At 35.7% G+C, this 13,986-nt stretch overlaps 1 protein-coding gene across 9 annotated transcripts in view; it reads left to right on the forward strand.

Moving 5' to 3' along the window:
* Positions 1–13,328, forward strand: part of EPB41L2 (erythrocyte membrane protein band 4.1 like 2) — a 108,989-nt gene extending 95,661 nt beyond the window's left edge. For 8 of the 9 annotated variants that reach the window (XM_030944354.1, XM_030944344.1, XM_030944348.1 and 5 more), the window contains 6 exons: positions 165–725; positions 2,548–2,670; positions 3,096–3,194; positions 5,270–5,350; positions 7,957–8,095; positions 12,088–13,328. In XM_030944354.1, the coding sequence (XP_030800214.1) occupies positions 165–725; positions 2,548–2,670; positions 3,096–3,194; positions 5,270–5,350; positions 7,957–8,064 (972 nt within the window). In that variant the 3' untranslated portion in view covers positions 8,065–8,095; positions 12,088–13,328. The remainder of the gene's footprint in view (positions 1–164; positions 726–2,547; positions 2,671–3,095; positions 3,195–5,269; positions 5,351–7,956; positions 8,096–12,087) is intronic. The other variant, XM_030944352.1, reaches the window with a different exon arrangement.
* Positions 13,329–13,986: the final 658 nt, after the last annotated feature.

The raw sequence follows: 13,986 nt of genomic DNA on the forward strand, positions 1-13,986 counted from the left end.
CAATCCATCTTCATTCTTTCCTTCCTTCTTTTTTCAGTTAACCATCACAATCATCTTTTGTCTTCCATATGACATGAACCAGCTATCGGCTAATTTTATTTTCATAATTTTAATTTATTCATATACTCTTCTTTTGTTTATCCTCATCCATGTTTTTTGTGCAGAGTTCACATGAGACTCTGGACATAGTGGAGGAGAAGAAGCAGGCAGAGTTTGGGATAGAAGAAACACTAGTCGTAGACGAAACCAACAAAGGGAAAATGCAAGTTGCCACTGATGCTGGGGAGACTTGTAAGGTGGAGCACGTGTCAAAAAAGGACTCTTCATCATTGCCATCAGATAGTAGCAGCAGCAGCAGTAGTAGTGAGAGTGAGGATGAAGAGGTGGGAGAATACCATCCACATCATAGGGCAATTGAGGAGGTCATCAGGGAAGAACAGGAAGAAGAGGAAGACATGAAAAGGAAAGAACATGAAGAAAATTCGCAGCATGTGGAAGCCATACCAGAAGGCAGTAAAGTAAATGTACCAGTTGAGCACACACAAGTTACAGCTGAAGATTTGGTCCAGGAAAATACAGTTACTGTAGCTACAAAAGAGAAGAATTTGTCAGAACAAATTAAGCAAGATGTAGGTGAAGAAAAAGAGGAGGAACAGCTGAAACTCAATGGAGATGTGTCTCATGTTGACATTGATGTTGCACCACAATTAATTTGTTGTTCTGAGGTAAATGGTAGAACAGTATAACAACTAGATTAAGCAGAGATATTTCTTGGGGTGAAAATATGCCTGCCTTTCTTCTTCTCCTATTCCTCCACGTCTTCTGGCATCCAACAAGATTCAGATCATTTGGAAGGGGAAACCATTGATGAGCAGTGAAATTCTGTCTCCCTCAGTTATGGTTTCTGACTTTTTGCTAGAACTGAGTGAAAATCACCAGTAAAGGCAAACCTTCCGAAGACTGAGATCTCTTTTTTTTAATCTCCTCCGTATTTTATATGCACATACGTAATGTGTATTTATGATTTACGTGTTTCCAGTGTTTTAAGTCTTGTCTTGTCTATTTGTCAACTGTTTTGACAAGTCCATGACATATAATTGTGATTGGAAAACTATTGCAAATTGAAATTAGAAAGCACTTGTCAGAAATTTTTTCTTTTTTCCGCATATTCTCTGACTACTTTTCTTGCCTTTTTTCCCCTCCTTCAATAAAACATTGTGGATTTGTAGGTTAGAATATGTATGGCTAGAAATTGCAGAGGTGAGAGCACTGCACTGTTAAGTGGTGAGGCTCATATCACAATGTTTCTGTGAAGTCTTATAGTGCAGTAGATACTTAGGAAGCATGCATGAGTTCCTGTCACAACCAGTTGTTTTAAGCCAAACAAGGTTGAAGAGTTCATTACTGGGCAAGTGATAAAGAAGCAGAAAGGGAAAAAATGAAAGTCAGGCATGTATGTCTTTTTAAATTTGTCATGATCTTCTGCTGAGTTTTCACCAGTTCGGTGAGTTTTTTTGTAGTTCTCTACTTGCTTGTTCTTGTAATGGTGGCATTTTTTTTTCTTCACTTTTTTAATCGAAACCACTTTCTTTCTTTTGTTTTCTTTTGCATACATAGCTGTTCTGATTAATGATGTGAAAGAATTAGTTTATTAGACTTTTAAAATTTGCAAGTTCCCACACTTCCTAAAAGCATAGATAGTTTGGAGAAAGGGGAAGAAGGGCTGCTGTGTGTGCAAGCATGAAAGGGTGTTTGGGTTTTTTTCCTGGGATTTTACCCTATGTGTATTCAAAATCAATATAAGATAGAAGCTGATGCATCTAGAAAAATATGAAAAGGCTTTAGTTCTTAAATCTAATGAAAATCTGCTCCAATAAGATAAGTAATGAGTTCACTAGCTTACAGACCCCAGGTTAATTGCTTTGTTTGTGATATTGCAGAGAACACCACTAGTTTAAATTGTTGAAGTAGCATTTTAGAATCTTTGTCAAAAGAAGTCATTGACTTAGAGAAAAATTTAGACTGCTTAAAATCTGGTTTGCAAAAGCTTTTCTTTTCCAGAAGTAATACATATTAAAAAGTTAAACTTCTATGGAATTTTTAGTCCTGATTTGCAGACTGAGGAGTGATAGGTATTTTCCCAGATTAGTTCTAATACAAAGTTTATCTGTCTGATCTAGCTGTCAATTTCTTTATGCAAACTAAGATTTTTATTTTTTTCTTAGTGATGCTTTTACACATTTTTAGTACATGTGTTGCAGCTTTGTTTTAGCAATTGCTCGTTGGTATTTACTGTTGGCTGAAACACTTAACTTTGACAAGGTTATTAGAAGATTAGATTTTCCTGCAATGTTGTGGATATCCTAGAGGGCTGATGTATTAATCTTCATTTCATTTTGCTTATTTATTGCATGCTTTTGTATGGGAAGTCAGTAAAATACTTACCTTGCTGTTATGCTTTTCTTGAGCTTTTGGTTGTGTTTTCTTGGTCCACTTTACAAAACTTTTTCTGTCTTTTGAATTGATTGTTTATTTCTTGCATCACAGCCTCCAGTAGTGAAAACAGAGATGGTAACCATTTCAGATGCCACACAGAGAACTGAAATCTCCACTAAAGAAATTCCAATTGTTCAAACAGAAACTAAAACTATCACATATGAATCTTCACAGGTATGATGGGTTCGTTTGCAGTCTTATTTTTATTACAGTTATGTAGATCAACATAATAATGTAAAAATTTTTAAAAAATTTTTTTAAAAAATTTTATATAAATGAATGTTACAAAACCATATTACTTAAGAAGTTTCAAAATCTTGCTATATAAAGACTTAGTTGCTGACTGCAAAAGTATAATTCACTTTAATCCAGTTTTGGAAACTTGATTAAAATATCTCATTTCTCCTGAAAGAAACACATAACTGTGAGCATGAACCATAATAATAGCCTTACCTGACTCTGCAAACTTGGCTGGCTTCTATTTAGATTTCAGTTCTAGCTGAATTAAAGAATGTGTTTAGTGGGAAAACTGGCCTTTTCTCCTGTGAAAACAAAGTTTTTTAAATGCCAATATACAATGATACATTTTTTTCTTGTAGCTTGATGGCAATGCTGCTGGTGACACTGGCGTGCTGGTGAGTGCACAGACAATTACATCAGAGTCAATTTCTACTACCACAACTACACACATCACAAAGGTAAATTGTATTTCATGTCTTAATTAAAAAAAAGGCACTGGACCCTCAAAATACAATTTTGCATGAAGTTTCTTGTATATCTGCTAATTCATTGAGGAGAACTAACTTGAAATGGAAGGGATTTATTGCAGGCATGTGTGAGAATTAAATCTTTCTGTACAGGTTTTGAAGACAGAAGTCCTAGTCAATAAGCAGGAATATCTGGGAATAGGACATGGAGAGGGGGAAAAATATGACTAGTGGTTTTTCAGTAGTTCATATAGGCCTTATTTCAGTATTGGACAAATGAGTATGTAACAAAATTTTTACAGCTTCAGCCTGTCCTCACCCCTGATATCCTACAGAATCTTTGCTAGCGTAACTAACTTGTCTGAGGTCCACAGGAGACCTGTTAATGATACTATAATGAACTGAAACAATGTTTCCCAGACTTTGTGTTTCATCATCCTTGTGCCTCTAGGTTTAGGGTATACTTAAAAACAGATTATTCCATCAGATTACTTTGCAAGCATGTTTGGATGCTGAATTATTTCCTCGGCATTCCATACTTGAAAAGGAAAGGAAAACTCAGTGTTAGCAGGACATCCCATCTCTTTCATGAAAACATGAAACATGGAAGGTTTCGTGCCAGAGTGTGTTAAAACTACCAAAGCATGATGATGATTGTTGTTATTGCTAATTTATGTAAATATTTGTCAAATTTTAGACATGCCGAAATAACACGGTTTTCAACTCCTATTTGAACTCTTAGCATATTTACTAAGAAAATTATAGAAAGCTTTATTTAGGGTAAAGAAAAATGGAAGAGGGAAACAAAGTGTGAATTCAGGATTCTCCCCCCCTCCAAGATACAGAAGTTTTACAACATGACAGAATTGAATAATAATTCACTACTCACTGGATATATTTTCTAAAGATTGAAATATTCTGAAGATTGAAAGTCATATGCACAAAATGATAGTGGAAGAATAATGTTGGAAAGTGAGTCACATGAAATAAAGTAAGCTCAGAATTAAAAATACATATGTTAAAAATACGTTTGTTATAAAGACAAGTCAAAAGAACCTCTTCAGACTCCTGCTCCTTTTGGGAATCATTAAGGCACCACCATTTTAGGAAAAAATCTTTATTCAATGAATTGAATCACAGTTTTGACTGGAAGTGTACATTTTCTTGTCAAGTTCAGATGTCAAATAGTCTTGCTTCTTGGAAGGAACAATTAAAGAAAATGGTTTTGGTCTTGTCTTCTCCTGAAAAATTACTGGAATAATCATGATACAGCAGATCCTTAAGTTTTTTTTAATTGATGATAAACAGTCTGTAACAAGATTGTTTGAATTTTCTAAGCTGACTTTTTATTTTACGTTGCAAACTGTTCATTACTGATAAAGGCACCTTCCAAAATAGTTTTAATATTCTAATGGTGTTCCTAACAGAGTCATCTTGGCTCTTCCCTGGTCAGTGTATCTTAAGTAGTAGTTTATTCTTTTCTCATACTCAGGCTGATTTAAAAGGCAAATAATGTTATTTCTGTGAGAATGTTTTTATAAGCGGAGGTTTTTTAATCATATAATCACTTCTTCAGAATAAGAAGTGAAGAAAAAATTACAAAACTCAGCAGTGTGAAATATGTTGAAAATATCTGATGAAGGTCCTTGAATGACAGAACCGAAAACCAGATCATCTTTGTATTTAATGGCATAGGATTATGACTATGGAAAGGCCCACGATAGATGGGTTGAAATAAAAGAAGACTCTTGGAATTTCCATGTTGCCAGATTTATATGGCAGAAGAAGCTGGAATTACAGTTTGCCAAACATGGGCTCTAGTAACAGGAGTAATTCTCTATTGCTTGATTTCTATCAAGTTTAACAATTGCTAGAAGGTGACCAACTGCATAGCTGAAAAAGGAGAGAACGATTTAGCACTGAACACATTTACTACTAATTGCAACTCAGACACAGAAGTCTATTTGCTTCAGTGGAACAGCATGCTGTGCTTTGTGGAAATACAGAATAATTACAGGGTTGTTTTTCTGTTTTTTTTTTTTTTTTAATTTGTCTGATATCTGTAGATGGTAAAAGGTGGTGTATCAGAAACAAGAATTGAGAAGCGCATTGTCATTACTGGAGATGCAGATATTGACCATGATGAGGTGAGTATGCAAACTTAAGACTTGAAATGAGGGTTTTGTAGTCTGGTGAGATCTAGATGATGTTTCAGAAATCTGAAGTAAGAGAAAGATAGAAAAATTGAATAAAATAATATAGAAAGACCCTGAGACTGTTAATTGTGGCATAGTTATTAAATAGTTGTGTTTTGCTATTAAGAAGCCTTTTGAATATATGTGAAAGAATAACAGCATTTGTAAATTTGCATCATAGGTCATGTGAATGGGTTTTTGCTATTTTTAGAGGGATTACTCTTTTTGGAAAAGACCCAGTTTATTTAGTGCAGCTTTTGTACTGGGAGGAAAAACATTACTGTAATAATCTTATTTTGATATGTTGATCTGGATAGATGGGAGTCTCTACTGCATTGTTTCAGCAACATCTGAATGCAGCACTCATTTTGATTGAAAGCTTTGAAATATATTAGAACATTAACTACTTGAACTTAAATATTAGGTTTTGGCCAATATTTGTAGAATTATGTGTAACAAAAGTAACTGTTGATCTGCTGTAATTGTCTGTACCTTTTATCTCCATCAGTACTAAAGCAGTATTTTACAGTATCTTAGTAACTAAGGTTAAGATCACCTTCTACGTGCCAAATTAATAAGGCTGAATTTGAGCACTACACAGGAAAATAATTGAGAAAAGTCAATTATCTAGTCTTTGTAGTGATGATTACACAGGTTTTTTTTCATCTAAGAAACTATAGTAACAAAGGCAGTCAACAGTCATTGGTTAATACAAATGGAAAAGCCTGCCTTGCGGTGAATATATTTCGAACTTCATGAAGGCTTCTCAAATCATCATAACAGGGTTCAGTTTAACTTTTGAATTATAATATAGTGAGAGTTTTCAAGGAATTTCTTTTCACATTTTGATTTGTGTCCAGGAAGTGTCTTTTGGCAAGTTGAATCTCTTCTTGAAACTCATAATTAGATGACAAGGCTGCTTAGCATCAGACATGGTTGGATCTTGTTTGCCTTGACACTCATTCAGTGCACTTCTGAGTGTCTGAAAAGGTCACAAAACAGCTTTAATATATCAGAGAATTCTCAAAGCCCTTCTCTAATTTGTGATAAGTGAACAATGAAGTAAAAAATGAAATTATAAAACGAGGAAGTACAAAATTCAGTTTTAATCACTGAAGTTTAAAACATCAGTGAGCAGCTTTTAAGAGATTTAAGAAATATCTACCACATTTTCTTAAGTGAATATGAAGCTTCTTAAATGCCCAAACTACATGCTGGATGTTTTTAATTTTGTCTATTAGCTCACTATATTACTAAAACAGTTTTCAATAGGAAAACAATATTTCAAAGTCAAGCTTCAGAATACGAATGTTTGTATTACTTGTAATTTACCAGATAGAATCTTCGGGTTTTTTCAATGTTTATAGTTTGATTGCTAATAAACAGCAAACATCAGTATTGTACCAATACACGTTATATGTCCTGTACCTACTCCCTTAATAGGATTTCAAATTCAGTGTCACATAATAGTTATGGTTCCTAATGCTGGTGTTTTCAATCTCTCTTCAGGGTTAATTATATCTTCTCTCACTTAATACATGTAGCTAGCTCAGGAAATAATAGTCACTTTTCTAAATTTTGAGAAACCTTTTTGTCGCAGTATATCTTTCTTGCTCCTTCTAGTATTTTGGGGGGGGGGGGGGAGTTGCATTTGGTACTGAGGTGAACAGGTGAACTGTTGCTTCTGAATACCTTCCCATGTTTTCTGGTTTTTTTCTTATGTTAGGTTCCAGCAGTAATACAGCTCACTGAAATAAGATGTGTAGTAAGATGTGGGCAAGAAAGAGAAGGCCCCAGATGCTATTTCACCTGTGATGATTCAGAGTGTGCTCTTATGTGGTTGACTATGATGTAGAATAAAATATTACATTTCAGTTGGAAGGGACTTATAATGGTCATCTGATTCAACTGGATGTATTGGTACATCTCTTAAGTGATAAAATTTCTTAAAATGGAGATGGATTGTAAGCAACTGAATGATACTTGCATTTACACTTCCCTGGATTAAACTAGAGAAATTTCTCTTAAACTAGTACAAGGAGAAAAATGGGATTCTTGTGCTGAGAAATTTGTTATGATCTTATTCCAGAGTTTCAGTACCACACTTAGTGTATATTCCAAAGTATCTTTCTGTTTTGTTCAGGAAACTGAAGGGCACTCTTGTTTTTCTGTACTATCTTAAACTCTTGTTAAGGGGTGTTTTTTAGATCCTTTTCAGAAATTCAAAAAGTTCTGGGATATGTAAACACTTTTTTTTAACCTAAGATGAGCTAGAAAGTTATCTTAAAACTTTATGGTTACTTGGTTACTTGTTGCTTCCTGGAAACCTTGGTAAATTTTTAACATGGTGGGGTGGGGTTTTTTTCTTTATTTTGGGTTTTCTGTTTTGGGAATTGGTTTGGGGGTTGGTTGGTTTTTTTTACCTTTGATCTCAAGTTCAGGAATTTACAGTTCTGAAAAATTATAACCAGATTTTCCAAAGGTACTCTCCCATTCTCTGTTCCCACATGAAAGTCCTCTTGGTTTTGTTAAGTTCCATGTTTCAAATACATTTGCAGGCCCTGGCACAGGCAATCAAAGAAGCCAAAGAACAGCACCCTGACATGTCTGTGACAAGAGTGGTGGTGCACAAAGAAACTGAACTTGCTGAGGAAGATGAAGACTAAAATCAAAAATGCTCTCAAGCAAATACTTCAGGTAAGCTTATGTAGATAATTAACACAGGAAACAGTGGCATCAGTTTGCTGTTCCATTCATGTCTTTTCAGCTGAAAAATATGGGGCTTCTTTAAGATAGGGATTCCCAGAAGGATGAGTTGAAACAGGTGCTAATAGAAGACTATTAATATAAGAATTTTTATCTTAGGTCTAATATGACATTAATTTCAGTTGCAAATGTTCCTATACATGTCTCCCAGTTTTGTCACCATACTCTCACAGCATTTTCTGCGATGTCTGGTCAAGTTGTTATAGTTTGTACTGAAGTGGGTTTGGGCTATTTCTGCAAAATATGAAGGATGTGTCACACTTTTCTGTTTACCTGCACAATTATAGTTCTTGCCTGACATCTTGCTTGTTCAGTGGGAATACTGTGTAGTTTTCAGTAGTGAAAGGACACATTTGGATGTTTCATTTAGTCAGCTAATCCTTAATCCTAAACATACTGAAATTTTTGGCCCTTTATCATTTTCCCAGGCAAGAAGGTAAATGTATTGGAAGCTCAAGTTTTAAAGCTTTTTATCAGTTGAAAAAGCTGTTTGAAGTCATGTTAGTTTGTTAGGCTCTCCTTTCTAGGTTGAGAAAAAAAAAGGAAAAAAACACAATACAGTTCTCCTTCATGTATTCAATAGAAAGAACAGGGTGAACACTGAATAAATCTGCTCTTGCACTCATTATAGACTAAAGTCTTAAAGCTCTGTAACCATTTGGGGGTGTAAAGCTTCAGGTTTCCTGTGCTTGTCACAGTGTTAGTATGAGATTAGAGCTTCAGGTTTTTTCAAAATTGATGGTTTTATTAATGGTAAATTCAAATTCAAGAAAAAGGTTTTGTTAATGGATAAATGGGTATATCAGTGGGAGAGATTTATAAAGAAATGTAAAAACCAGTGGTTTAAACCTTCATTAGGAGACCTCTGATTTTTTACTGACCAGCCTCTGTATCTAGCTCGAAGAGCAGTGGTGTTATTGGAACATCTCAAGGAGAATTTTCTTAGTACAACTTCAAGCTTTTTTATATGCACTTTGATCAGTGTTGATGTAGGGGCAGACAAGGTAAAAAAAATACATTTTATATGTTCTAAAGAAATGAGAGTAGTCATGATCTTATTTCCCTGGTTCAATATTTTATACAATGGTGATTGTGGCCTGTGGACAAGAGACTTCTGTGTCCTGTGCAGGCAGGCGTTCCCTTCATATTGAACAAAATTCTTTACCCAAGGAAACTAGCCATTATAAATTTCAACCTGCAGCTTTAGCAAACTTGAGCACAGCCATGAAGTGTCAGGAATATATGAAAAATGAGACGCTGACTTGATTCCAAATTTGGTGTAAACTACTAGAGGTGAGGGTGTTTTTCACATAATCCTGATAATCCGTCGTGTTAGAAAGATCAAATTTATTGCTGTGCCTGAATTTCCTAAAAGCTGAAGATATAACTGTTGAGTGTCACTTCTGGGATCCAGAAGAGAAAAGATTCAAGTATCAGTTGAGAGGATATGAAGTGCATCTATTGAATGCTGTTCCATGGAGCATGACTGTTATCAAGGAATTGGGCTCTTCCTGAGCTAGTCTGATCACAGAAGTGTATTTTCAGCTGAAAGACATAGACTAAAGCTTTAGTTTATTTAATCTACCTACAAGTGTCTCTTTTCTTAACAACTGGGTAATAGTGAGAATGCCTGTGTGTGGATGAGGAAGGGGAGAGCTAATATCCATTGCCAGATGTTGACATGGATATGGTCAGTTAAGAGACTGCCCATGGTGGGGTGTTGGGGCAAGAGTTTTTCACACCTGCTGGCAGAATTTTGGGTCTCATCACTGTACACATAACCCTCCTGAGAGTTTGTCCTGAACTCCTGCTGTGTGCAGTACTGCATAGAGCAGCAGTGTTGAGTGCCATGGAGAATAGGATGATGAGAGTAGCATGGCCTGCTCTCTGCCTGCAGACAGGAAGTTTATCCAGCTTCTCTGTCAAAATGGTTCCAATTCCCTTCCTGACCTCGTACAGATTGTGCTAGAACTGCAGTGTTTGTTTTGGTCATGTGTGTTCAGACAGTATTTTCTGGCTAGTTTTTCCTCTGAGCTTCTCAGCATGTAAATTTACAGAACTTTTCAGTATGTAAAATACAATAGAACTGAGTTTGGGCTGCCTCCAGAAAATTTCTTCACATTTGGTCACATTATTCTGTGTTTGAAAAAGAAAATATTTGTTGTTAATAAATGTACAAACCAGGAGAAAACATGGATCATATTCTGAAGTGCTAGATGAGCACTCACCTAGATATTCATGTTGTAGGATTAATACTTTAAAAATTATTTTCACATTAGATAATGCTAGAAACCAAAAATAACACTGGAGGTGGGGTTGCTTGTGAGGGACAGGTGGGGAAAGGCACCAAAAATAAGAAACATTGCACAAATGTCTGGTTTCTCATTGTACCTTTATTGCAGCATTCAGTTGGGTTTGTTTCATGCCTTTGTTGCTTAGTGACACTGAAAATTAGTATAACATGTATGCTCCAGTTTGGGTTTAAAAGCACAGGGGAGGACAGGGAACTGTACTGAGCTGTGAGATAGTGGGGTGCTGATGAGTCCCCACGTCACATAAATGTTCTACAAGGCTTGGAAAAATGCACATCAGTTTTGTGAGAGCTGTTTGCAGTAAGGAGAATGCCTGTGCTTTGGGTGATTTCATGGGTCCCTTGGTACACAGCAACATTAAACATGCACACTCAAGCCACCCCTTGCATATTTTCAGCACTTCCATCACAGGATCTAAGGTAGAAAGATACACTGAGACAGCAGAACAGATGGTTTGGATTTGCAGCGTTTTATTAGTCTATGTGCTACCATCACATTTTGAATTCATTATTAATCAGTGTGAATTTAAAGGTCTTGGAAGCAGGGATTGCCTCTTCTCTTACATGTGTGTGGAATCTGCCAGGTTCTTCATGCTACCTTAATCTTGAACCAGTGTTCAACACAATATATCGCATAGAAGTAATTACATCTTTTTATAGGCGACTGGATCATTGGAGGAAAAAATTATTTTGGCAGATTTGCACCATGTTTCTACATTAGTGACCAGCTGCAAAGTTGATTCTGTTCTTCATCAAATATTTAACTACTTTGTAAAAATTTTATTCGGGGAAAAAAGCATTCAAAGAATTCTTTCCATTGTCTGAGGGGCTTTTTTTCTTTGCATTTTTGAGAAACATAGACATTGTGGAATGATTGTTTGCAAAGGACTGGAGTGTGTCAGTTGTTCTTGTCTGAGTTTGTCAATTGCTTTACAGGATCCTGGTCTTCAATGCTTGTGAGAGAATAAAAGAGGACATTTCTCCATGCTGCTTTTGTGTCAGACCTGGAGACTTGTTTGACTGATGCCTTTCAGTTAAACTTCAGGGGGAAAATTTAGTCATCTAAACAAAAAAAAACCACCTGAAGTGCCTTGACTATCTGTCTAGAGCCTTTTGCTCTCCTGTGCTGAGGCAATGGAGTCATGCAATGAATTTTGCATAGTTGTTTCTGAGGCAATGAAAGCTCTGATGACTACAGCAGTGTTCTTGGTGGAGACTTGTTTTCTCTAATAAAAGTAAACGATACTGCATTCTGATTCTGAAGGATTACTGAATTGAACAAGAACCTTCTTTTTTATTTATGTTCTAGGTTGTGGATTAAAATTTTCAGTAAACTGTCAAGGGGTTGCAATTAAAATAACATGAGAATTTTGGGAAGAGAAGAAATGCTCTAAAGCAGGATGAGTACTTTGAAAAAGTCTAGTACTGTATGCCTAATGACTGAAGGGGGTTTTAGTCAATGCAACATCGTTTTAATGAAATAACCTTTCCTTCTTGTAAAAAAAACCAAAGAACCCTGCATAGAGAAGGTTACTTTCTGATTCTGATGTGACACTGTCATAGTATCTGTTACAACTGCTTATGTAACCTTCTGTATCATTTTTTCTTTCAGAAATATAAATGTCACTGACCACGAAGAACTGTAGTCATTCCAAGTCATCATGACTCCACTGAATCCACCAGGCCTAGCAACAATGACCAGATGTTCACGACTTAAATGCCAATACCAAACTCCATTTTAACATCTTTGGTCTATATTCCCTTACAGTCTTTCTTGTTTATTTTTATAACCACTTCTTAACAATCTTAGAGTTTTGGTTTTTTTTAATGAAGTTCTAGAGGGTATGATCTCCTTTTGCACAAATACTTGTATTTTTGAAACTGATTCTTAATTATATGAAAGTGAACAAAGGAAGTCTGGAAATCATTGTTCACTGGAGCAGGTGATAATTGTGTGGGAAGGAGAATCTTTACTAATTTAGATATAGTTTTTTTCAGATATTTCAAGTGAAATCTCTTACTGGAGTAATTTACAGAATTTTTTTTCAGATTATTCAGGTAAATATATGATATCACATAATGAAGTTTTTTATAAAAATAAAACATTTGCTAAAATTTGAAAAAATATATTTCTTGGGATAAATTTTATACTGGTATCTCTGTAACTCTTTCTTTTCCAAGGTGCTCCTCTCTGCGGAGCAGAGATGGTGTGGCAGTCTGTAGAGGAGAAGGAGTTGCAGACAGATTTCTTCTGACTGAGCACTGTGTTCTTTTTGCACTTTGGTGCCAATGCTCAACTTTTTGCAGACTTTTTGCTGTCTGCAGCATTCCAGATAAGGAAAGAAGGAAGAACAAAATATCTTTCTCTTTTTCCAACAAGAGATGATCTAGGCAGCTTAAAACCGTAGTGCTTTTTTTTCTTACTGTGTCCCAATTGCAGTACTTCCATTATTTGGATACATGTGTAGAATGCTCGCTTGCTATTAAACCTCACTGTGTCTTCATGTTAGAACTGACATTTCTGTTACAGAGAAGGTATATGTTTCACAGGCTTCCTCTAATGGTTAATGCAGGTTTTTAGGCTACTGAATAAAAGATGTAAGATGAACTCCACTCATAAAGTAGTACGAGAGTACCATCAGTTGAGACTGCCATGGCAAAAACCTGTTAATTATATTGGGGTTTATTTTTAATTTGTTCTTGCTGGGGGGTTATTTGTTTGGGGTTTTTTTTTGCTGTTGACTCTGTGTATAGTTAAAATGCCAAATTAGATATATAGTAGCTTAAAGTTGTATTAAGTGATATTTTGCTTTCTGTAATTCTGTTATAAAATAAAGTTGTTTATTCTCTGTATGAGTTTTGGCACTCAGACATAAGCTTGGAGGATATTTGAAGTGAGCAGATTACTTCTGAGAACTGCAGTTCTAGAGGTTACAGAACCTTAAAAAACAGGGATTAATGCAAGTGGTCTGCAGGGCTGCCAGAAGGGTGGCACAATTGCCTGGTACTTAAGTACCAGTGTTTTTTAAACATCTTCCAATAAACTCCTGATTTCTGTAGTTAAAAGAAGAAATCTTCAGCTGCCAAAACAGAGAAGATTTGAACATCACACTGGAAGTTGAAAGTGCCCCCCAGTCCACAAGTGGTTCTACTGAGTTCATTGAGATAGGATCTACTGTGGTTTTCAGATAACAAAACAAATCATAAAACTTCTCACTACATTCTCCTTCACTTCTGAGCAGTGTATTTTTGGTGCTATTCTCAGTTTAGACAGCTGCCATCTGTCAGCACACTTGTGTGCCAGAAGTTCTCATTGGCTTTGGCTCTGCATAGTTTGGATAACGTATGACAATGGTAACAGAGATGTTAATTTCTATACCTATGTAGTCATTCTAAACGGCATCCACAGTTAGATTACCTGGGGAATTAGCAGGTAACATTACCTGGGGAATTAGCAGGTAACAGTCTTACCTGCTTTCCTTCAAAACCAGAGATACTCTGCTTTTCAAAA

Source organism: Camarhynchus parvulus, chromosome 3 (genome assembly GCF_901933205.1).
Source record: "Camarhynchus parvulus chromosome 3, STF_HiC, whole genome shotgun sequence".
Taxonomy (NCBI): Eukaryota; Metazoa; Chordata; class Aves; order Passeriformes; family Thraupidae; genus Camarhynchus; species Camarhynchus parvulus.